This window comes from Malaya genurostris, chromosome 1, assembly GCF_030247185.1.
Source record: "Malaya genurostris strain Urasoe2022 chromosome 1, Malgen_1.1, whole genome shotgun sequence".
NCBI lineage: Eukaryota > Metazoa > Arthropoda > Insecta > Diptera > Culicidae > Malaya > Malaya genurostris.
This window is the reverse complement of record NC_080570.1, coordinates 15773865-15798430: the sequence shown is the minus strand read 5'-3', so window position 1 is coordinate 15798430 and position 24566 is coordinate 15773865. Positions and strand designations below refer to the sequence as shown.

General features: G+C 38.8%; 2 protein-coding genes across 4 annotated transcripts in view; both read right to left on the bottom strand.

The window, feature by feature from the left end:
- Positions 1 to 16085, bottom strand: part of LOC131433158 (tyrosine-protein kinase Fer) — a 134515-nt gene extending 118430 nt beyond the window's left edge. For 2 of the 3 annotated variants that reach the window (XM_058600016.1, XM_058600036.1), the window contains exon 1: positions 15858 to 16085. The gene's annotated coding sequence lies outside the window, so the exon portion shown is untranslated. Of the gene's footprint in view, positions 1 to 14866; positions 15174 to 15857 lie in introns of all 3 variants that reach the window. The other variant, XM_058600025.1, reaches the window with a different exon arrangement.
- Positions 16086 to 22362: 6277 nt separating this feature from the next.
- LOC131433189 (uncharacterized) lies at positions 22363 to 24532 on the bottom strand. Its single transcript, XM_058600082.1, has 5 exons — positions 24275 to 24532; positions 24014 to 24190; positions 22903 to 23948; positions 22674 to 22838; positions 22363 to 22597 (listed from the first exon to the last, which is right to left on the bottom strand). The coding sequence occupies exons 1-5, from the start codon at positions 24299 to 24301 to the stop codon at positions 22501 to 22503; spliced, it is 1512 nt and encodes a 503-aa protein (XP_058456065.1). The 5' UTR covers positions 24302 to 24532; the 3' UTR covers positions 22363 to 22500.
- Between the last annotated feature and the right edge of the window lie 34 nt (positions 24533 to 24566).

Genomic DNA, 24566 nt, shown 5'->3' with positions numbered 1-24566 from the left:
TCGAATTGATGTTGAGCAAAGAGATAGATCTAATGCACTTGGGCGTGCAGGAGGTCTTGGGATCCGTGTCATGCTACCCATATTTAATACCGTCATGTTAAAATTGTCACAAATGTTTTGTATTAAAGATGATCCGCTATCATTGTAAACGGAACCCCACATAATACCGTGCGAATTTAAATCCCCCAGAATCAATCGTGGAGCAGGAAGGGCTTCAACCATTTCATTAAGCTGTCGCTGTCCAACTTGTGCTTTTGGAGGAATATAAACTGAAGCTATGCAAATATCTTTGTCTTTAATGTTTATTTGGCAAGCAACAACTTCTATACTAGAAGTTGAAGGGATGTTTAATCTATAAAAGGAATAGCATTTCTTAATTCCCAAAAGCACTCCACCATACGGAGAGTCTCTATCGAGACGTATAATGTTAAAGTCATTAAAATTTAAGGCTATGTTTGATGTAAGCCATGTTTCACACAAAGCAAATACATCACATTTTTGACTATGCAACAAAACCTTAAATGAATCAAGTTTTGGCATGATGCTTCGACAATTTCACTGCAGGACAGTGATTGTATCATTTGTGGCGGGTGATAAATTATCCATCAAAAGATACAAAACCTGAGACAATTGGCCATTGAGCTGATAACTGCTTCAAAAAGGTTCTAGCTATTGGAAGGAATGCCATTATGAGGGTCTTTAAGGGTTCAGATATATTGAATGCTGAGAAAATCCATTCAACAATTTCCGAAAACTTCAGTAATCCTGTTGGTGGCTGTGAAATGGAGCCCACTGGATTATTATCTTTTTCTGTGCTAGATCCTGGATTGGTTTGTGAGTTTAACAAACCAGGAGGCACAGTCTTTGGTTTTGACTTTTTTTGTTTAACACGGGGATCTTTTTTTGAAGATGAAATTTTAGGTGTCTTTTTTGGTAATTTGGAGGAAGACTTCTTTCTCTTAACTGACCCTTGGGTAGTGATAAACGAATTACCTTCACTATTTTCGTCTGAGTCAGAGTCCTCTGGTTCCTCTAGATTTGAAAACCCGTTTTCGGTTTCCAAAGGAGGGACATCAATGACCGTTTTAAGCATTTCTGCATATGTGCGCTTAGACCGTGCTTTTAAAGAAAGCTTAATTTTGTCTTTGTGCACTTTGAATGCAGTGCATACTGAAATATCATCATGAGGGCTATCCCCACAATAAATACATTTTTCAATTTCCTTGTTGCAATCATTATCTTTATGAGGCCCTTCACACTTAATACATTTTGATTTATTACTACAGTAAGTAGCTGTGTGGCCGAATTTTTTGCAGTTCGTACAATTCATTACTTTTGGAACAAAAAGCCGAACAGGGAGACGAATTTTATCGACATAGACATGGGACGGCAACGCAGACCCGGCAAATGTCACTCGAAACGAGTCTGATGGGCGATAAACTTTTTTTCCCTCTTCATGTACTACTGAGTACAGTTGTTTGCACTCCAGTATTTTTACACCCTCAAGCATAGAGTTCTTGAAACGACCAACACCATGCTTGAGTAAATCATCTACCGAAAGACTCGCTTCGGTAACAACACCGTCAATTTCGACATCTTTGGAGGGTATGTAAACTTTATACTCTTTAATAAAATGTTCCGAAGAGACAATATCATTCGCGTGTTTCAAATTATTTACCACAACACGAATTTTATCGTTATTTACTTTTATGATCTCTTTGATTGAAGAGTATCGTGAAGTCAAACCTTTATTAATTTGTAAAATGTTTAATGGCTTTGATATACGTCTAAAAAAGACTATCCAAGGCCCAGAAGAGCTCTCCTGATATTTTTTCGTTCGTGGGGGTATCGGATTCATGCTAGGATTTACGTCCATGGATTCATCCATCACATTAAAATTTTTAATCAAACTTTAATATAAAAAATGAAACCAAAACTACACAGTACTCAATCAAAAGGAAAAAAATAAACTTCTACCTTGAAATTGTTGTCTATCTCTGTTGCACTGCCCTGTTGACCTCGTTGCTCTTGATGTTCTTGTTGGATGTATCTGGACGTTGATACAATGCTGAAGCTCACTGTAGCGATAGAATGCGATGTGATGCTACTGCTACCTGACATCCAGCACCACACGATTTCCGATACTTTTTTATCTTCACCAGCTGCAACCAGCGCAGGTCACCGGTGTATACCTGCGTGTTGTATGGCAGTGGAAAGACCGAGTTGTCTTGTCTCCTTCTTCCTTGTGCTCCGCGCCGATATGCTTCTGCACCGAAGTGCCTTCGCACCGGTGTGCCTTTGCACTCTCCTGCTTCTATGTGCCTTTGCACTCTCCTTTTTCGATGTGCCTTTGCACTCTCCTGCTCAGCACTTGTGGCTGTATATTGTGGCCTGTGGCTCTCTTATACAGCCCGACTATACGATTTAACGGCTGCTGCCAACAGGTCTCTACCTGTAGTTCAACCGTTGTCGTATTTAACGCGTGTAAACCAACCAGCGTTATTAAACTTTACGCTTCTATACACAACCTTCTCGGTTGAACGGCTATTACTGAATGACGTCAAATGGTTATTAATCGTTTTTCTCCGTTCGTCTTTGAGGTGAACTCAAGTGTTATCCAAGCTACAGAGCAGCTCAATTTGAAACAGACCAACTAAGAACTTGAAACAACAAAAAAATATTCGAACTGTAACATAAAATATGTAATCAGAAAACTTTTTACTTTTTCTTGATTCTCACCCGGAGACCGCCCCATAAAAAAAATGATTCACCAGAAAAAAGGCCTTCGTAATCCGATTTGGCATTTAACTGAACAGCGCCCCCCACCAACAACCTGTTGATAACGGAACACGTCTCGCACTCGGATGCCACCCGCCCGACAATCCTTGGGAAATTCCGTTAACAATCCGAGCGTACTTTTCTCGGAAGGACGATACACCTCTTTTTTTTTGCGTTACGTTGCATCGCCCTCCTCCAAGCGGATTCTAATCTCGCTACCGGCAGCGGTTTATAATACGGTTGAACTGCTTTTCATTATGAGCTAGGTTGGTTGGACGGTCGGTCGGTCGGTTATTTCACCCATTTCGCAACACGTCCTCCCAGCGCCCGTCTTGTTGCTCTAGGATATTAACCCCAACTTGTTGCGCTGTTGCTGTTTGACTTCACACAGGGGCCCCCTCCGCTCCGGACCTGGCCTGGAGAGTCGATCCGTCAGTCAGTCTGAAACCGAACAGAAGGGACGCTCAGTCTGTCAGTCAGTCAGTCAGTGGATCCGCGAACATCCGTGGACCGTGGTATTGTGCGTCTTCTCGGAAGAAATAAACTATCAGCCCCATCACACAGAGACGGACGAACAAAACTCCCGGCTACCTTACCCGGAGCCTCGTGCTCTCCACCCGGCACCCCGGCCAGTGTATTTTATATTGTTTCATCCTTTGATAGTCTTCTGCGTGCTCCAACCGGTCCGTCTCCGGTTGTTGTGTGTGGAGGTCCGTCCGTCCGTCTTTCCGCCAGTTGCTCACAAATCCATCTCGTCGCACAACCAACACAAGCTGATATCTTCGGAAGGTTTTTTTTGGCATTAAAAATGCCTTACTCTTCACTATACGGGGCCGGGTGTCAATTAAAAGTTTCAAAAATAGCCGCGTAACCTTTTTGTGTCATAATTTTGAACGTTAATAACTCGGTCATTTGTTGATGGATTGTTATAATTTAACAACCAATCGATTCGGAAACTTTTAACTTAAACATGTATGACGACGTCGTTGCAGTATTTCAATAGCATACTATTGAAAAAATGGTTGGAATCGACCTATGTTTTCATCCACCAATCCCTGCTTTACAAAATGACGTCAACTTATTGTTCGGCATAGGAGGCTTTGCGTCATGCATAAAAAACACCACATCGTTCTGCGTAGTATGAAGAGAAATCTATAAATATAGGCTGCACAATATTTCTTTGCCTAGTTGATGTTTGACTGCGAATGAAACAAGTAGCTCGTCCAGTGAGCTGATGACTGGATTGTATATGCGTTCACTTGCTGGATTGTCGCTTTTGCATTATGTGTTGGTGAAACTTCCTGCTGTCTGCACAACACCGCTTCGTGTTCGCTTGAATATCTTATATATCATCTAGCTATTGAAAAACCGAACCAGCATGGTTATCGGTTCTTTTGAAACATACCATGTATTTAGCAAATTGTTGGTCGATTTTGCCATTAAAAATGCCTTACACTTCGCTTCCCGAGGCTGGGTGTCAAATTAAAACATGCAAAACTAATCGCGTAACATTTTTCTGCCATAATTTTGAACGCTCATACCTCAGTTATTTGTTGATGGATTTATATAATTCGATTCGGAAACATTCCAATCGATTCGGAAACATTTAACTTAAACTTATGAGAAAACGTCATTTGAATATTTCAATTGCATTCCATTGAAAAATTTATTTGAATTGAGTATTTTTTGGCATTAAAAATGCCTTACTCTTCACTATACGGGGCCGGGTGTCAATTAAAAGTTTCAAAAATAGCCGCGTAACCTTTTTGTGTCATAATTTTGAACGTTAATAACTCGGTCATTTGTTGATGTATTGTTATAATTTAACAATTAATCGATTCGGAAACTTTTAACTTAAACATGTATGACCACGTCGTTTCACTATTTCAACAGCATACTATTGAAAAAATGGTTGGAATCGACCTATGTTTTCATCCACCAATCCCTGCTGTACAAAATGACGTCAACTTCTTGTTCGGCATAGGAGGCTTTGCGTCATGCATAACAAACACCGCATCGTTCTGCGTAGTATGAAGAGAAATCTATAAATATAGGCTGCACAATATTTCTTTGCCTAGTTGATGTTTGACTGCGAATGAAACAAGTAGCTCGTCCAGTGAGCTGATGACTGGATTGTATATGCGTTTACTTGCTGGATTGTCGCTTTTGCATTATGTGTTGGTGAAATTTCCTGCTGTCTGTACAACACCGCTTCGTGTTCGCTTGAATATCTTATATATCATCTAGCTATTGAAGAACCGAATCAGCGTGGTTATCGGTTCTTTTGAAATATCCCATGTATTTAGCAAATTGTTGGTCGATTTTGCCATTAAAAATGCCTTACACTTCGCTTCCCGAGGCTGGGTGTCAAATTAAAACATGCAAAACTAATCGCGTAACATTTTTCTGCCATAATTTTGAACGCTCATACCTCAGTCATTTGTTGATGGATTCATATAATTCAACAACCAATCGATTCGGAAACATTTAACCTAAACTTATGAGATAACGTCATTTGAATATTTCGATTGCATTCCATTGAAAAATTTATTTGAATTGAGTATTTTATTTTGGTTATCTGGTAACTATCGGGCTAATTTAGTATTAACGGCAATAGATCTAATTCGGATCTAATTTGCAGCGCTTGTTCCTCGATGATTTGTTAATGGATTTTAATCATTTAAATGATTCCAAAGCTTCAATATTGTAAGCTTAAAAATGTTTTAATTTGTCAACGGATCGGTTTGCATACTTAAATATCCATTCCCATACGAACAAAACGGTGGCGCGAAAATGGATTCAGTATAAAGTTGTGTTATGATGATAATCATAGATACTTCTTCTTCATTATACGTGACTGAACAAGTCGTTGTCCCCCCCAGGAATTAAGCGCTTCAAAAGATTCAAAATTAAATTCTGAAACTTATCTAAAAGCGGCCTTCTCGGTTTGGTAGTATAAATGAGTTCCACAGGCTCACATATACAGTACAATTAGATGCAATATCATATAGTATCAAAGATAAACTAAAGGTAAGTTTACTTGCGATTTTACATGATCAAAATTGAATATAATTAATTATCAAGAAAGAATCTAATTGTCAATTTTATCATTCGCTAACAATCTAAGCGCCTCAACTAGAGCAAATTTGTAATTAGTCAGTTGAAAAATTTTTAGTTTAGTGTATCATCATCATTATCATCTTTATTTTTGTATTTATTATGAAGACCCTAGAAACGTTCCATTTTTAATGTTATTGTGCTCGGTCGTGTCTTGAATACAACCCTCTAATTTTTTTTTCTCTACTGTTCTCTCTCTCTCTTCTGCAGCTTGTTGATGTTGGTTTCATTTAGTGGAAGCATTATTTTTGCTGACTGGTGCCTCCAACTCGAAGCCGAAGGTTCGAATGTGAATATGTTTTGCTGCCTGTTCTTGCTGCTCCGTTGGTTGTTGGATTCTGATGTAGTTCTGTTTCTGCACTTTCGTGTGCTTTATTATTATTTTTTTTATAGCCAGTTAAGAAGCCTTTGTGTGTCTGACGGATTTATGCAGAAGATTACTCGTTCCAGGAAAGACTGCGTGTGTGGCGTCGTTCCGGTTTTGGGGCACACAACAAATCATGGCGCTTAGACCATCTTGGGGTTCGAGAGCTTGTGTTGTTATTCAAATTAGTTACCTTAAACTGGTAACCGACCGGTACTTCTTTAAAACGTCAGCCGGAGAGTGTGGTTCCCGATCGCTCCACTAGGCAACCCATCAAACAGTTTCCATGACAACCACAACAACAACGCATCTGGCTCATCGTCCGTGTTCGTTAGCATATCGAGTTCCGGAGAACGTGTTAACAAAGCAGAACACAAAAAGTATCCGAAGCAACCCGCACAATCCATCCAGGTACCATTATCACTTTACCGCGAGTGATGAGCTAATGAAAATGGTAAAATAAATAAACATAAACGGGCTTTGGTCTGCCACGCTAGGCTAGCAATATGACTGACCATGATATAAGTTGGAATCATTACTGAGTTTTCATCATAAAAAGCAAAAAAAAAAAAATTAAATGAAAACTAGAACAATCTTACCGACTCCACCATTCCTGTCAAATCGGGAGTTCAAGCCAACTTCATGTAATCGCTATTCCAACACACAGAGTATCTTTAATGATGAAAAGCCAGTCTATATGAATACAATTCACTTGTCCCCGCACGACAAAATAAACTGAAATTCACTTCTACTTAAAATGGAATAACAATCACAAAGATTTCAATTACTACATTACCTGGTAAAATGAGGAAAAGGTATTTTTCGAACAATTTTGACGGGAGCGAAAATTTTTTACGCATACGCCTTCTGCGATCGTTTTTGCCTTTCTCATATATGTCGTTTTCGCTTGATGCCCAACCTATCCCAGTTTCCACCCTAACTGCTGTCAAACCGTTTGTTTGAAGCTAGTTTCGAACCTTGTTTCAACGTTGTTGACCTAAAAATCGAGTCAGTTTCGAACCTGGTTTTTATATCAGGTTCGCTCAGATCCCCGTTTCTAAGTGCTAAACCAATACAGTTTCGTGAAAAGTGTTTGTATGAGGAAACTACCCTGGGTCAGTTTCAGTTTTCTTAAGCGAAAACGACAATAGAAAGACTATTCAATGACTGTAAAAACCGTGACTTTTTTATCCGAGGCCGAATGTCATATAGCATTCGATTCAGCTCGACGAGCTAAACAAATGTCTGTGTGTATGTATGTGCACTCACTTTCCTCGGAGATGTCTGAGCCGATTTCCACAAACTTAGGTTGCTGTCAGAATGAAAGCGTCACGCGAAACGAGCTAGTTGCATTTGATCAAAGCAAACCTGTCAGAGTGGATGCGATTCGAAAACAGTACATCGCATTGAATCGCTTCGCTTCGGTCCGCGTTCCGCGCTCACTCTGACATCAACCTTAGATTCGAATGCAAGGTCTTATAGTCCCACAGCCTGATATTGAGTACCATTCGGATCCGACTTCCGGTTCCGAAGTTACACAGCAATATGTGAAAATTAAGGAAAAATGTGCGCTCAATTTCCTCGGAAACGTATTAACTAATTTTCACTAACTAAGCTTCAAAAGTAAGATGTTGTAGTTCTTTTAAAATTTCTAGAACATTTCATCCGGATCCGGATTTCCGGTTTCGGAACTAGAGCGCGATAAGTGAAAAACCTTCAATTTCATGAGTATTTTTGTTCAAACGATAGCAAAAACAGGTATAAATCCCATAAACTGACCGGTAAATTTTGCTAGTTTGTGAGCATAAAAACTTAATTCGGCACTAATAGTTCCCCATTTCCTCGACAGCTCTGAAAATGGTGAAGAACAGCTCCAACTCACTTCGATTTCTCAGTGATGCTTGAACCGATTTTTACGAATCTTGATTTAAACTAAAGCTCTTGTCTCAAAAGCTACTGTGAAATTTCATCCGGTTCCGACTTCCGGTACCGCAATTACAGGGCGATTAGTGTCAAAGCTTTCAAACCGTCATATAAAGTGACGATGCAAACCCGGTACGGGCTGGCACGGAAGAAAAAACACAACACGCCTTTACAAACGATGCACACAGCGTGCTGCGTTCAATTTCGTTCTACGCCATAAAGAAACTCAACGAAAACCCAACACCGAAGTTGATTACTTACTCATTTTGCTCGGATATAGCGTGACTGATTTTCACAGACTTAGGTTCAAATCAAAGGCCTTATGGTCCCATACAAAGCTTTAGAATTTCATCCGGGCACAACTTTTGGTTGGGGAAGAATGTTAAAAATTTTATATCGTCACTTTAAGCGGTGAAGCAAACAAAAACCTTCTTCAATCCACCTAGTGGTGTAATGACGCCTTTCTTATATTACTTATATTTTCAAAAACATCACTTAAAGATTCTGTAAAGTTTCTTTTCTTGAAACTTGAATAAAATCAAAAACTTTCTTCAATATAAACTGCCATCACCTTTTCACTTAGTAAACAGTTATGTCAAGATAATAAAGATAAATAACAGAAATTTAAATGTGGCAACCCTGCATGTTATAAAAAAATTGAACAAAGCACGCTGTGAGCTAGGCGGGTTCTTTTGCTTCCGTTTTGCGTTTTCTTTTGCTTCCGTACCAGCACGTACTGATGTTGCATCATTTTGTATGACAGTTTGAATGAGAGCTTTAATTTGAATCATGATTTGTTAAAATCGGTTTAACCGTTGCTGAGAAATCGAAGAGAGTTTCGTTTTTGGAGCTTTTTGTCACAATTACCGGTGCGTTTGGAAGTGGAAACCGGGCACTAGTAGTCTCAAAGTAGATTTATATATCCATCAACTAACAAGGTCTGTCAACTAGATGAATTTACCAGGAAATTTTATAAAAAATGTGCACTTCGTTTCGCCATCGCTTGTGGAAAAATCCTCATGAAATTGGAAATTTTTACTAATCTCACTGTAATACCGGAACCGGAAGTCGGATCTGGATCAACTTTTTGAGGACTTTTTGAAGAATCTCAAGACCTGTCATTTGCATCTTAGTTTGTAAAAATCGGTTGGGTAATTTCCGAGGAACTTGAGTGCGCCTTTTCTCATAAATTTGCACATATTGCTTTGTAATTCCGGAACCGGAAGTCGGATAAAGATAAAATTCAATGGCGATCTATGGGACTATTAAGACCTCTTTGAATATTCATCATTTATCTTGATTGCTATTCGGCGATTATTGAGGTATGAACGAAACTAATGCAGCATGGCGTAGTTAATTTTGTTAAAGACAGTGGAAAGGTCCGTGTAGATAACGTCAGTTTGTCAGCCGCAGAACATAGCATCCATCACAAGCTTGCTCGCATTGGTGAGCAAATGAATCAAATGAAATTTTCAAAAAACGCACAAGATAGCGATCTTTTTTTTAATAGGGTTTGTAAATGCTTAGCATATCTCGTGGAATAACCGGAAAAATGATCAGAAAGTAAGAGTTCTTCACAATGAACCTTTCGCTGATTTCTAACCAATTTTATTTCCATATAACCCAACTAGTTTGTCTTCTATGAGAAACCTTTCTGTAATTGATCTGGATCTAGTAGTGATCTGGATTTCTCAATCAGACTTTGACTACCAATAATATTCATGATTTCAAATAAATCAATGGTTAATTCAATTAGTTATGTATTTTACCATTAATCGTCTACATTGGATACAGAACTCATACCGGAAACAACGAAAGTCCTGAAATTGTTTTGAAAAAAAAACGGCTGATATCGATACAGCAATAGATTGTTTAAATCATTACATGATTGAAGTTAGGAGTCTATCAGTTCCAAAAGCGCAAACCAAATTTAATTCTCTTATCATCGACTGCTCTTTTGTCAGTATCAACTTTATTGTGATTCTACTATGAAATTCATAGTTAAGCACATTAAAAAAACTAAACATAGATTTACTGAAAAAATCAAACAACATTCTAAAAAAAATCTTCGGTTGTTTTGAGCAGTTTCAGCTCTCAAAGTCGACAACTTATTCACTTAGTTCCAACCCACCAGCCACTATTGACCCTTGCCTGGAAGCATAACTTTACTTAGTATTAAGCGGGATTATTGTAATCTGTTGATATAAAAAGATGAGGTGGTTTTATGCCTGGTGGAGAGAAAGATTTTCAGCTTTCAGCTGCAGTGGGCTTTTCCATGCTCCCAAATACATAAATAAATTTTATGAGTCCTGTTCAAAATCAATATCTTACACAAATATGAACCAAACACAAGTATTGTCACAAGATAACATTACTGAGACAAATTATGATGAAATAAGGTTAATCATTAGCAAAGTTAAAGGAAAACTAGGATGCTTTCTGATTGATTTAAAACTTTTTAAACCCTTAAAATCGAGACCTGGGGCCCAATTTCCAATTAATTGTTCAACATAGAACCTGTATGGGACAATGAGTTGTTTTAACATTCTTACTGAACTACTCACGCGTCGGATGCTGAAAATGGTTACTCATATTTTATCCGGTTTTGCACTAGAATTCCCGGCTGTTTTATCGGTGAAACCACCTTTCGATTCGGAAACATTTTACTTAAACATGTATGGCAACGTCGACTTTCAGTATTTCAATACCATACCATTGAAAAATTGAATGGAATCGATCTTTGTTTTCACGAACCCATCACAGCATGCCGTAACGATGTCATCCCTCTGATTTCTCTCGCACGGCCGACGGTTTCGTTCGTTGCTTCACACTGGAGATGGGCGATTCGTTCGCGAACGGTTCAAAGCAACTAGTTTTTTTGTGAAGTTCTCTGATAAGTGAGTGGATGAACAAACTTTTGCACAGTGTGGATGCCATTTTCCGTCAGCATGCACATCGTGTTCGCTTGAGTATATTAAATACCAATTAGCGGTTGATTTTGATATCCAGGTAACTGGCAGGCTAATCTAGAACTATCGGCGATAAATTTGCCGGACCTAATTTGAAGCGTTTGTATAAAATTCTTTGGTAAGGTAAATCAAATAGGTACACGGAACGACCGAAATTAACTCTGTGCCTAATTCGTATTACTGTTTTTGAATTAGTTGATTTTAACAACAAAATTTCCAAAATAACTATAAAATTAGTTAAAATTGAGAATTTACTTTGCTGGAAAAAACTCTTATTTTCAGAGAATTTGTTTAGTTGGCGAATATCCTGGACAAAAACCAGCAATATTTCAATCCAACACGAAATTCTCATTGGCAACTAATTTGTTATTAAAATCAGAAATTTTGTTTCTATTTATCTATCACCATCATTACTGAAGGACAGCACAAAGAACACAAAATGAAATTGGTTTAATTAACAAGTTTATTAGTCAAAAACCCATGAGAAGTGTCAAAGCAAAACAATCCATTACAAAGCTAAAAGGACAGTCTTGCTGAAACTGCTTGCAAATTGTTTAGATGTTTTTCGCATGTGTTACGATATATCCATACATAAATTTCTGATTTGATTTGTAAAAATGACATAAACTCTTAGTGGAAAGTGTATTTATTCAGTACTTGTGCGCATTTGAAGCGATTGTGCGAAATAATGTTTTTACGCTGAACAGTGAAGTGAGTTTCGAATGTTGCACTCTAATTGTATATGTCAAATGATGTTTTTGTATCTTCCAACCTTCCGGGCTACGCCGTCCGGTGTATTACTTGTATTCGGTTTTTGTTTTCCGAGTGCTCAAAGTTTTCAGTGAAAGAGTCGATTTCGCTAAGTCGAAAGAAGAAAGCAGCGATTTCGAAGAAAAATTTTCAAAAAGAAGTTTATGTTTCCTTTATGTCTTGCTCCAATACAACATCGTATTTATACCTGCTAATATAGAAAAGACAACCGCGACTAAAAAATTCTTTCCGACAGTAGTGTGCCATCTAGTGGCTAGTAGTCATTACGGTGTTACCGTTTTTTTCGGTGACAGTGCGCCACATAGCTGCAAATTGCAGAAGCCAATTCAACCATTTATGTTGGTTGAAAACAACGTTTTATTTCTCTAATTCAACTAAAAAATTAGTTGAATGGAAATGAAGTGTGCCTTAGCTAAGAAATGAGAGCACGTTGAATTGGTGAATTAAACTAAAAAAATAGCCATTTCAACAAATATTTTATTATTATTTAGGAAATCAGAAATAAAAAATCTAAATTAGCAAAAGTAAGATTTTTTTAGTTGTCTCAAAAAATAACTAACTAAAATCAGAAAATCAACTAATTTTTTCGCCAAAATGCTGATTTCGGTCTTTCCGTGTAGATTCACGAAAGGGGAAATGTTACAAATCAGAAGAATTTTATTTCAACTAAACCAAGATAACCTGAATAAATAATAGGAAAAGAACCAATCAACTGAACCAACTTTCTCGTTTTATCTTACAACTTGTTTGATGGATTGGCCACATTCAACTTGATTCGAAAATATCACTTAAATCATTTAGGGGTTCTCCTAAGTTTGTGCTTTGGGCACATAACCGTTTTTACTTTACTTTACGTTTCGTCTTAGACTCGTCAGTTCAAATTGAAAAAGTGTTTTGCAAATATCATTAACTTTACATCTGCTTAGCGGTTCAAACTAAACTGTTTAAGTTTGCACTAAGCAGTTAAATTTGAACTGCTCTGCACTGACGAGTCTAAGACGGAACGTAAACAAAAGTATTCCATCAATATTGTACGCTAAAAAGTGGATTGATTCGTCGACGAGGTCAATCAATTGCCAGTCTATTTCTCGTAGCTTACGACTAATCCTATCATAATTTGCTGAGTGATAATCGAAAATCTACGCGAAGATATTTGGTATGCGCAGTGAATCTTCGAACCGTGCCAAAATTTCCGTTTGGCAACATGCGAATTAGGCTCTTTACAAACCAAACATGTACTGCGTAGTACGCAAGCTCGCACGGACAGCCTCGCGATATGCGGCTGTTAAACGGTCAAAGATCTTCGTAACAATCGACTCATAATTGATAGCTTCACAGTGGCGACGACACCAATTCCGGTGCTGACCTAATTCTCAAACCTGCCATTATCATCATCAACCGGCAAATCATAATCGGTTGTGAAACAAAACAACGCCCAACGCAAAATGACACCAGTATCGAAATTGATGGGACCCCCTTTGTTTGGCCGTAACAACTCGAGACCACCACCAGTACGATGGATCCCGGCCACCCACTTAGAAAAAAACGTTCAACGGTGGTCCTTCATTGGTCCAATACGTTGGATCATTGGTCCAATGAAAGTCCAATCAATCGTTCAACGGGAGGCCAACACGGGACCTTCGTTTGCCGATTTTGAAACAGACCGTTGAACCGAATGCCATTTTTTTCGTTCAACAAACCCGGCAGACAGAGGTCCATTGTTGAGCCATTTTTAACATGAGGAGTTGGAGCCCCGTTGGACTAGTTTTACTGCAGAATTTCTGAAGTTTTCTCCACTTATTTGTTTAAACTAACAATACATACCTACACAATACTTCTACTTCACGTAGAATAACAACAAATTTTCTTTCTATGTAAAGGTAACACTTATGTCGTTTTCGTTTTTAAATTGCACTACACTGGTGTAGCGAAAGCTGCACTGAAACTGTTCGTTTTTACGAATTGCACTACACCAGTGCTACACTTTTTCTGCACCGATACCACTGGTGTAGCACTCATCAAAAGTTTGGTGTAGCTCTGTGCGATGGAATCGTTTATTGTAGTCAATGGTTACTGTTTATGTTTTCGTCAGTTTTGTTCGTTTATTCATGCCTCAGTGTAGCACTGCACCGGTGTAGTGCAAATTAAAAACGAAAACGCCATTAATTTTCACACTATTTTTGCAAGAGAAAAAACAACAACAAACCGTTCCAGCAAATTGAACGAATATTTCGTGCAATATGTCGTTCAACAAACCAACAAAATTGAACGGCCTGCTGAGAGGGCAGCCACAGATTTTCCGCTTCATTGGCAGGCAGTTCTCTGTGGACGCTGCGCTGCGTTGCCTGTTGCTGTGGTGGTCTTGGTTAGCTCGAGTTACTTGCCTCGAGTACCTGCTTCTTCAGGTTCTCCTGCTGTGGACGGGTTCCAAAGGTCCGAAACCCCAGTCAAGAAAGTTCCACCACGCAGTAGTGGACGTTTTGATTGTGTTTGAAACCAGACTCTGGCAAAGAAAATCAAGTCAATCAGGTTCTGATCGTGTTTTTCTTCGGCTTCTTTCCTACTCGACATTCACTCACACACACACACTGCTCCGACAAACAAAACTTCAAATTTAGACTTCACCACAATCGTTGGTGGGGCCGCGCTTTCATAGCACTCAGCCTCCGGTTCGGAGAACTGGTTCTCTCCTGGTAGGGAATGTTTTGTTTTTCCTGCTTACTTCTTCGTGGTCCCTACTCTGCTTTGGCTACCGATCACCGTGGAGTTATCTGCAATTATGAACCACTTACTGAACCCAGCTCGTCTTCAAAAACAAAACGTCCAGTCTCTAGAACCTATGATGGTGAACGCGCAGCAACGGTCAGGCTCCACATTGAAGAGGTGAAGTTAGGAACTGGTAATTATTAAGGTACTTGCAGCGATCATCAGCCACGTTACTCACTTGAAACCTTCGGGATGATGATGTTCAGCTTTTTGTTTCTTCACTTAGTGTTTTATTGTTGAAACCGACCGACCGACCGTCAAAAAATTGCGACCGTCATGTTCGGCGCAGTTTCCCGTTTCATCCGATGGTAATGGTGATGAAATAACATTAAAAATATTCGCTATTGAATCATAGCCGCGAATAAACACGGTCCCAAAATTTCGCACTGAAACTGACACTGTTTTTTTGGTTGTTTGTTTATTTCTAAATTTAAAATCTCACTTTCTTCTTTGCAGTATTTCTCTCTCACGGCCAGCTGTGCTCACTAGATTGTCAAATTTTTGATTCGAAAGTCTGATTAGAGCGAACCTGTCTAGACATGTGCGCGGATTGTCATTTGTTTGGGTCAAAGTACACCGTGACATTTGGCACTCGATGCAGTTGGACTGACAGATTTGCGCTGACTGCCAAAGCCAAAACTCACTGATGCACCGTTCAAAATGAGTCCATCCGTGGGACTATTTTTAGATAAACCCATTAAATGTACAGCAAATTATTTACAAGACAGTCAGACCGACGACATCGATATTTATTACGCAGGCAACAACACATCGCCGTGCTTCTCGAAATTAGGGAGTTTCTGTTCCAGCCTCCTTTTCCCACCACACCCCACACCACACCGGTCGTTCGTGGAAGATGCTTTCAACTTTCAACAACACACTGGTGTAAATTTAACACACACCACCAGCGAACCGACTGCCGTCTGCCGACTGACAATCATTGAACAGGCCAAGAAGAAATTAAAGAATATAAATACAAATAAACAAAGAATCGAAAAACAAGCGAACACGGATCGACTGGTTGATGGTTTTCAGTATTATCTTTCTAATGTGTTGTTAGTCAAAGGAACGCGAGAGGGATGGAGATACAGAGAGAAAGAGAGACACAACGCACGGCGTTACCACGTAGCAGCTCCTCTATCCAAACCAAGAAGATAAACAGCACAAACCTTTCGTCTTCACTGTCGCAGTTCTCCACCTACACACAACACACACTGGCACTGGCACTGGCACTGGCAAATGCACTATAAATTACACACACCGAATGCGGGAATCAAAACGCGAGCCCCGGGATCAGCAAAACAAAACTTTTGTCCGACAAGTCACGACAAACACGAGCGGAACGATACCACGTACAACCGAACGATACCAAGTCTGCTGCACGAATGAATTCAATTCAACTCGTTCGGTGGTTAGTGGTGCTTTGTCAATTGCCAGTGGTAACCAAAGAAAGAGCACACCACAAGAAGTAAAATTATGTCCCACCAAGAGAGAGAATCGAAGAGATGGTGAGCGACAATGGCAAAGAGAGAGAGAGAGAGAGAGAGTTCGACTTCATGAATGGACGAAGAGTCGAACAAAAACAAGCAACGTGAAATGCATTGCCGGTGGCGAGATGGTATTCGGGGTGTGGGCATAGATTACGAACGGAAATTATTATTGAAATGCTATACACGCTTACTTGTGGGTACTCAGTGGCTGATTCTAAAGTACTCATTTTCGAGTACTGTGACCAGCTGTCAAAAAATGAGTAAAATATAAAACTTTCACTGAGTAGAATTAGCTTCATCCGACATTTTCATGTTTGAAATTTTGAAGATTTAAAGTTGCTCAAAATGGAAAAAATCAGAGATCTAGTGGACAGTGAGTCGTATGAGCCTATAGTTGGTAAGTAGAGCTAGCTTCTGCGAGGATTTCTCTGTATTTTTGCAAGTTTGTCTAAAAAAGGGATCAACAAATCCGGATCGGAGACCTGGAATTTTCCAGAGGAGCTACTATTTTTTCCGGTTATACAGTGGACTCAGGTATTGAGACGAAATTCTCAATCCACTAGGCGCTATTCAATCAATTACATGATTTTTCAGAACCTGACTGATTACTTGGTATCTGCAAATAGAGTACCGCATCTAGTTTGCAATGCTGAAACGTTTAAAATTGGATCATACTGTGTCATTGTTGATGGTATTTGTTAAAAAACAGTTCTATCAGAAATGCTGTAGACATATATTTTAAAACGTTCTCCGTCTTCGGCATACAAATTCCAACACGAGTGAAAATTCTTCACGATGTTATATACATTGTAATTTACAAAACGAAAAAACATACAGCTCGCAAAACGGTGCATAAAATTGCCGGAGTGCTTGAGGAGTCATTAAAAGCACTACTTATGTGAAAACAGAAATTATTTCATAAAACTAAACAATTTGAAGACAATACTGCGTCTGAAATTAAATGAAAATTTATAAACTATTAATTTTCTTTTTAGTTGTTGAGAAACCATAGAGACGTAAAATCTATCCATTTTCAATGAAAAAATGAGTAATTTCCACTCGCTTACAAGTGTCAACAAAAACGAGTAATTTCTACTCAAATTTTGCGAAAAACGTATTTACCCAAAATTGCGTAATACCTATTCTACTCAATTTTGGGTAGGTATAGTTTTTGCGAAATTGGGTAGCTTTTGACTCAATTTTGGGTAGCCACAAATAAGCGTGTACACTTATGATTATTTTTTTTGTCATCTTTGAATCTGCACTGAATAAATTACAAAAAAAAACAGGAATGTTTCGCAATAAGCGAAAGAGAAAGTAAACAAAGAGAATCTCTCATTGTTACATTCGTCGTTTTGAACATTTCATACAGATATGTTATTCGGCTGAAGTACACTAAAAAAACAATTAGAGGATTGTATGCAAGACACGACCGAGCACAATAACATTGAAAATGAAACGTTTCTAGGGTTCCCATAATAAATACAAAAGTAAAGTGATAATGATGATGATACACTAAACTAAAAACTTATTCAATTGACTAATTACAAACTTACTGTAGTTTAAGCAAATACAAATTATAATACGGAGTACTCCGACAAATTTTCAAGGATACATTTTGCATCGTGCGGTACATTGTCATGATACACTGTCAGAGTGACAATGTACTTTAACGAATTTCCTATAAAACTAGCAACACTGAAGGGTAAGAACAAGTTCGCTATAGTTACTGTTATGTTATGTAAACACAAGCGAAGTCAGAAGAACTATAATCTTAACCGATCCTTATGATTGTTAGCGAATGATAAAATTGACAATTAGATTCTTTTATGATAATTGATTCTATTCAATTTTGATTCCTTTCCACAAATTTTTACATTTTTAAGTTTTTGAATAACGTCCTTTAACTATAGAAGTCAATCATGATGAATTCAAAGTTACATAAAAGCTCAATTTTAGATACAAACAACCTGATTTAAACCTGAACAAATGAAAGGATTTTATTTAACGATAATAATTTTCGAGAAACGTACAAACTTTTAAGTTTTATAAACAGTTAAGCGTAACTTGAAATTTCAAATGAGAAGCAGGCAATTTAAAACTTCAAATTTGCAACTAGAAACTTAAAATGAGAAGCAGGTAACTACAATGTTAAAATTCTAACAGAAATCGTTAATAAGAAGCTTGTAACCTCGAATTTGCACCTTGCAACTTGTTATAAGATGCTTGCAACTTCAATGTTTGATTATTCCATATTCTTGTTTGGAGCTTACGACTTGAAACATGAAATGAGAAGTTTGCAACTAGAAGCTACATATTTGCAATTTGCAACTTGAAGCTTCGAAATTCGCTCGCAACTTGATTCTTGAAACATCAATTTAAAGTACATATTTGCAACTTGCGACCTGCAACTTGAAGCTTGAAAAAGGACGCTTGCAACTTGTAGTTTGAAACTTCAATACTGATATTTTCAGCTTGTGACATAAAATTTAAAATGAAAAGCTGGCGATTTGAAACATCAAATTTGCGACTTGAAACTTCAAATAAGAGGCTTGAAACTTCTAGTTTCAATATGCAATATTCATATTCGCAATTAGCGGCTTGAAACATAAAATGAGAAACTTGCAGCTAGAAGCTTGTAGCTTAAAATTTCGTCCCGGGATTGCCGTTCAATGCATAGGGCACTGGTCTTACAAACCAGATGTCGTATGTTCTGTCGTAACCAAAGTAAGACACACACCTCGACCTGGAAGGATTCGTAGTGTCAGTAGAGTCGTAGCACCAGCCATGGAATGGTTCTGCACACAGGGCAATAACAGTTCGGCTGAAAAGTTCGTATCGTTTAACAGAAACACACATTTTTTTGCCAAAATTCGTTTTTATTATTCAACAGAATTGCCATCAGAGGCGATACAGCGATTATAGCGATCTTCCAACTTTTCGATACCATTTTTGTAGTACGATTTGTCCTTTGCCTCAAAATAGGCCTCAGTTTCAGCGATTACCTCTTCATTGCTTCTAAATTTTTTACCAGCGAGCATTCTCTTGAGGTCTGAGAACAGGAAAAAGTCACTGGGGGCCAAATCTGGAGAATACGGTGGATGAGGGAGCAATTCGAAGCCCAATTCGTTCAATTTCAGCATGGTTTTCATCGATTTGTGACACGGTGCATTGTCTTGATGAAAAAAAAACTTTTTTCTTCTTCAAATGAGGCCATTTTTTGAAATTTTCTCCTTCAAACGCTCTAATAACGCTATATAATAGTCACTGTTGATGGTTTTTCCCTTTTCAAGGTAGTCGATGAAAATTATACCATGCGAATCCCAAAATACAGACGCCATAACCTTACCGGCCGATTGTTGAGTCTTTCCACGCTTTGGTTTCGGTTCATCGCGTGCAGTCCACTCAGCTGACTGTCGATTGGACTCCGGAGTGAAGTGATGGAGCCATGTTTCGTCCATTGTTATATATCGACGAAAAAAATCGATTTTATTTCGATATAACAGCTCCAAACATTGCTCATTTTGCACAAAGCTTTCTCATATCCAAATATTCGTGAATAATATGTCCAACACGTTCCTTTGATGTCTTTAAGGTGTCAGCTATCTCGATCAACTTCACTTTACGGTCATTGAAAATCATTTTGTGGATTTTTTTCACGTTTTCATCGGTAACAGCCTCTTTTGGACGTCCACTGCGTTCATCGTCTTCGGTGCTCATATGACCAGTACGAAATTTTGCAAACCACTTACGAATTGTTGCTTTGCCCGGTGCCGAGTCTGGATAACACTCATCAAGCCATTTTTTTGGTATCGGCGGCACTTTTTTTCATCAAAAAGTAGTGTTTCATCAACACACGAAATTCCTTTTTTTTTTCATTTTTTTCACAATAACAAAAGTAGCTTCACTCAAAATGCAATATCTCACAAACTAATAATCAGACAACTGTCAAATTTATACACGTATCTTTTGGAGGTTGGTACTAACTGAAAATGGTATGGATTTAATTTTAGTGGCGCCCTCTCATAGAAACGATACGAACTTTTCAGCCGATCTGTTAGGTTTTAAAAATTTAAACCGTCATAGAAGATGAGGATACCAAAAAATCTTCAAAACGGGGCTCAAAACTATTTCAATTTATTCGTTATACCAATTCATGGACACACGAACTATTTTTGGTTATGTTAGTCTGTGAATACCGTTTCTGGTAGAACCATAAATAATGACAAAAACTTTAAAGAGGAACTCACTTTTACATCTCATGGAATGCTTAATCGATTGTCACACGTTAAGATCGAAAGGAATAATTTTAAAGCTTCATATAATTTCTATCTTCGATTCGTTTTGCAGTTCCAAAATTTTAATTACAATTCATATAAAACGACGGTCATTAAAATAATTTCATGAAAACTAAACACAACGAATAATATTCACGCTAATTGTTTAAAAAGGTATCATTTTACATCCACCTAAATCAAACACGTTTTTCGAAAGAGAATTCGAAAGTTGCCTGAAATTTGCAAAAATGTATGGACGATACTTTGATTAATCCTTTTTTTTAATTTCTAAATATATGCATTTTTGACCCCCAAAAAATGGACCGAATTAATTTGCACTCCCAATACCATACAATTGGACAATATGGAAAAAATGAGAGTAAAAAAAGGTTTTTATTATTATATTACTGAAGTCGATAACTGTTTTTCTATAGCTATTGCCAAGAGATTATCCAAGATCAATCCAATCTACGTGTGACCAGCGATCCGGAGATAGCATAGTTGAAACTTTTCCATGATTCTATACGAAATCATAACAAGAGCGGATTTCACAAGCAGTAGTTCTACATCCCTTCATCCGACAAGTTCAAATATTTTCGGATGTTCTGAATCCTCTACATTTGAGTAACATGCAATCATTTAAACAGCGCTGAGAAAAAGCGATGTTGTATTTAATCGAAGAAATTCTTTTCAATTTTAAAATGAGGATTGCTTTTGATTTACAATTAAACGCGTTGTTCTTAGCAGAAAACTTTAAGCTTTCTTAAGTAGGGTAACAGAGATATTTTGGACACTTCACATAATTTGGCCCCCTAACAAACTTTATGGATTGAATCGATATTAAGTAACCCATGTTGCATCAATTTGAAGCTAATCACATTAAATTACCTATTGCGGAAGGGTTCCTAAAAGATATTCACCTTTATTCTGAATAACGACGTATTGATTTTTCGATCGAATGTGGTTCGATCGAATCCTAGCTACCTTTGATTTTGCTAGCGTTATTGGGAATACAAATGAAATACAGTCGTAAAATCAATGCGACGTTATTCAGAATAAGGGCGATTACAACATTTGGTGGATATTTCTACAAAGTGGGCCAAAAGAAAATCAATCCTAAAGTGGGTCAAAAAATACCTCTGTTACCTTACCCTTAAGCCTTGCCAGTTGTACCGAAATTTTGATAATTAATACTGTCACTCTGGCCAGCGTACCTTGACAGTGTACCACATAGCAGAAAATGTGTTATCGAAAATTTTTCGGAGTACTCCGTATTATAATTTGTATTTTGCTTAATCGTTATTAATAAAATATTATTCAAACTGAATACCGTCATGCAGCCGAAACAAGAGACACCGCGAGCGACGAGCCTTCGCATCAGCTGATGCTTCAGGCTCTCTTTCTCTCGCTCTCTCAAGTTTCTCATTCTCGATTTCCACCGTGTCATGCTTTCGGGTGTTCATTTCTATTCATTCATAAAAATACAACGGTAAAAAGGTAAACAAAAATAAGACAGCTTCCTTGCGGCAACGACCACGGAAGAGAATGACATTCCTGTGAACATTGAGAAAGATTGAGCAAGTGAGAGAATGGACGCTTTTACGCTCTCGGTTCAGATTTCAAGTCATTCTCCGGGAAAAAAGAAAGACGCGCCAAGATCGGTGCTTCTCATATGGAAGGCCACGTGGCCGAAACAATCTAATTTACCGGTTACATCGCTGCATAATTAATAAATTGGTTAATTCTTTTAAGTGCCTGGTAGAGTAGTCGTTCACGTTTAGATACTCTTGCATGTACTGTTCATGTCCTTGCAGAAGTGCTCCGTTCGTTAAAACATTAATGCTTCCGGAGCATTTCGTACAGCCGTTCGCCGAACTGCTGGCTACGGAACAAACAAAAATTGATGGTTTCAGATGGTTAACGATTTTCTTTATTCTGTCAACTTGAATCTACTGGCTGCCGAAGAGAACTCATTCGTTTGGACACCGACTGGATTCTCTGTGTTCGGATTTTTATTCCTATAGCTTCTAGATTTCTTGTAAATGTTACATCAATAAGCTACTCTGCAAGACATCACCGTCGCTCTTGTTTCTGGCGGAGAACCAAGCTATGAGCATGTTGTACAGCCGTTCGCCCAATTTCCTGTTTGGAACGAACGAAATAATTGGTGGCATTAGACACCGAACCTCAGTCTCATAATTTCATAATGAAAACTAACCTCGTTTCTAGATTTTTATCCGTTAGAAACTTGATCGGAATAGTTAGGATTGCCTGGCGCGTTCTCGGGTTAGCATTGGTGCCCAAAACGGCATCCAGACCGAACAGGGCACAGATACAAACCAACAGTCTGGCCGTGGCAATCCGCACCAGAGGATTCTTGTGTCTACGGGCATGAAAGTTTGTATTTAAAACACAAAAAGAAACGCTTGACAAGAGCATAAACTTACACCGGACCGTGAGCGGAAAGTGCCCGCACCGAATGGGAAATCGGAATATAGGTCACCAGTTTGTCCAGGGCCGCATTGGCATCCTTCTGAATGAACCGATTGGAGTCCGCAGTTTTGCACAGCAAAATGTCAACGATTTCATCGAACTCCGGTCGTTTGGTGGATTTTGCCTCCCGGAAAAGTTCCCCAATCGCTTGACAGGCCGACCGGCAAAGCGAAGATCTTGGACTTTTAAGGAAGTCGATCATTTTCCGGTTGATGATGGTCATATGCTTCTCGTACTTCTTCCAGTCAATTTTACTAGCCGTTTCGATCAGTTCCCGAATGCCGTTCAGATTCACATCCCACACGTTATCCTGCAGTTTGTCGATTATCTTATTGACCTGCAGTGTGCCGTAGGTCGAACAAACGCCATCATCCAGGAACTCGTTCGAAGGATTCAAACATTCCGAGGTCGAGTTCCCGGTGTCCTCCTGGTACCCATCTTTGGCAGCCGTGTCATCAAGTTCGATACTTTCCAGCTTGATACTGGGATATTTGGTTTTCCGCTTTGGCGATTTTACCGGCACGGGAAAATTTCGGGTGTACTTTCGTTTCGAAACGGGTCGCTTTTTCTTCGCATTAAAGTACGGCGTTGTAGGAACAACCGTTCGATGGTTCTTCGGTTTGATCAGAATCAATTCCACCGGTTTCGCACCCTGTTTGTGATGATTTTTCTTGGCGAAATCACTGCCCACCATCGTGTAGGAACCATTGCGAATGTTTGCTTTCACGCACACATCGGACCGGGTTTCGCTGTTGATGTCGGAATCGATCAGTTCGGATTTTTGATGCGAAAGAACGGTACGTGGTTCACCGGCGGCACCGCATCTTTGAGCTTCGTACAGTTCGACAATGGTTTTGCTGGTTTGACTGTACATGTTCCGAGGAATCAACGATCGCCGCCCATGGCTGTGCGAATGGTAGGAATTTTTCTTGGTAATAAAATTATTCGGAAACCGAAAGGTCTGCTTGACGTTTACGACTTGTGGGCTTCCCTTTTCCGACTGAGAACGAGGATCGGAATTGTTTTTACCAAACACACTAAACTTCGAACCTAATCACAACATACCTTAATCGAAATTGGTTCCAGCTGAATTACGTTCAAATCTCGGGTCGATTTAGAGTACGGATCGTTTGGATCCGCCAATTGCAATGGTCTTCCGTTACGTTTTCCCCGTCTCGGCAAATCGAATGTGTCCGTATCGAACAGGGGAAACTCTTTCTTCAGATCGGACAGATCGCTGTGCTAAAACGAAAGAGCGAGAGAGAAATCATTCCGTCACTGTGACAACCAACCGTCAAACAAACAAACAAACAAAAAAATACCTACCAAAATATTCTGCAAATAATCGTTCATTTTTCGGGCGACATGAACGAGTAGCACCAGCAGCCCGAGTGTGATCAAATGCACCCCCAGAAAGGTGAGTAGTCTCCTCGACAATTTGGCGAAAAATTTTTGAATTTTAGCCCTCGCAAAGGGAAACAAATTTTGACGTCGAATGGCTTACCCGTGTGTCGGAATGGTGGTAGCTGTCAGCGCGGAATTCGAATGTGGATGCGAAAGTCATGGACTACTACTACTGGTAGACCAGTTTCGAGATGTTCGGGGGCAGGTAAAAAAA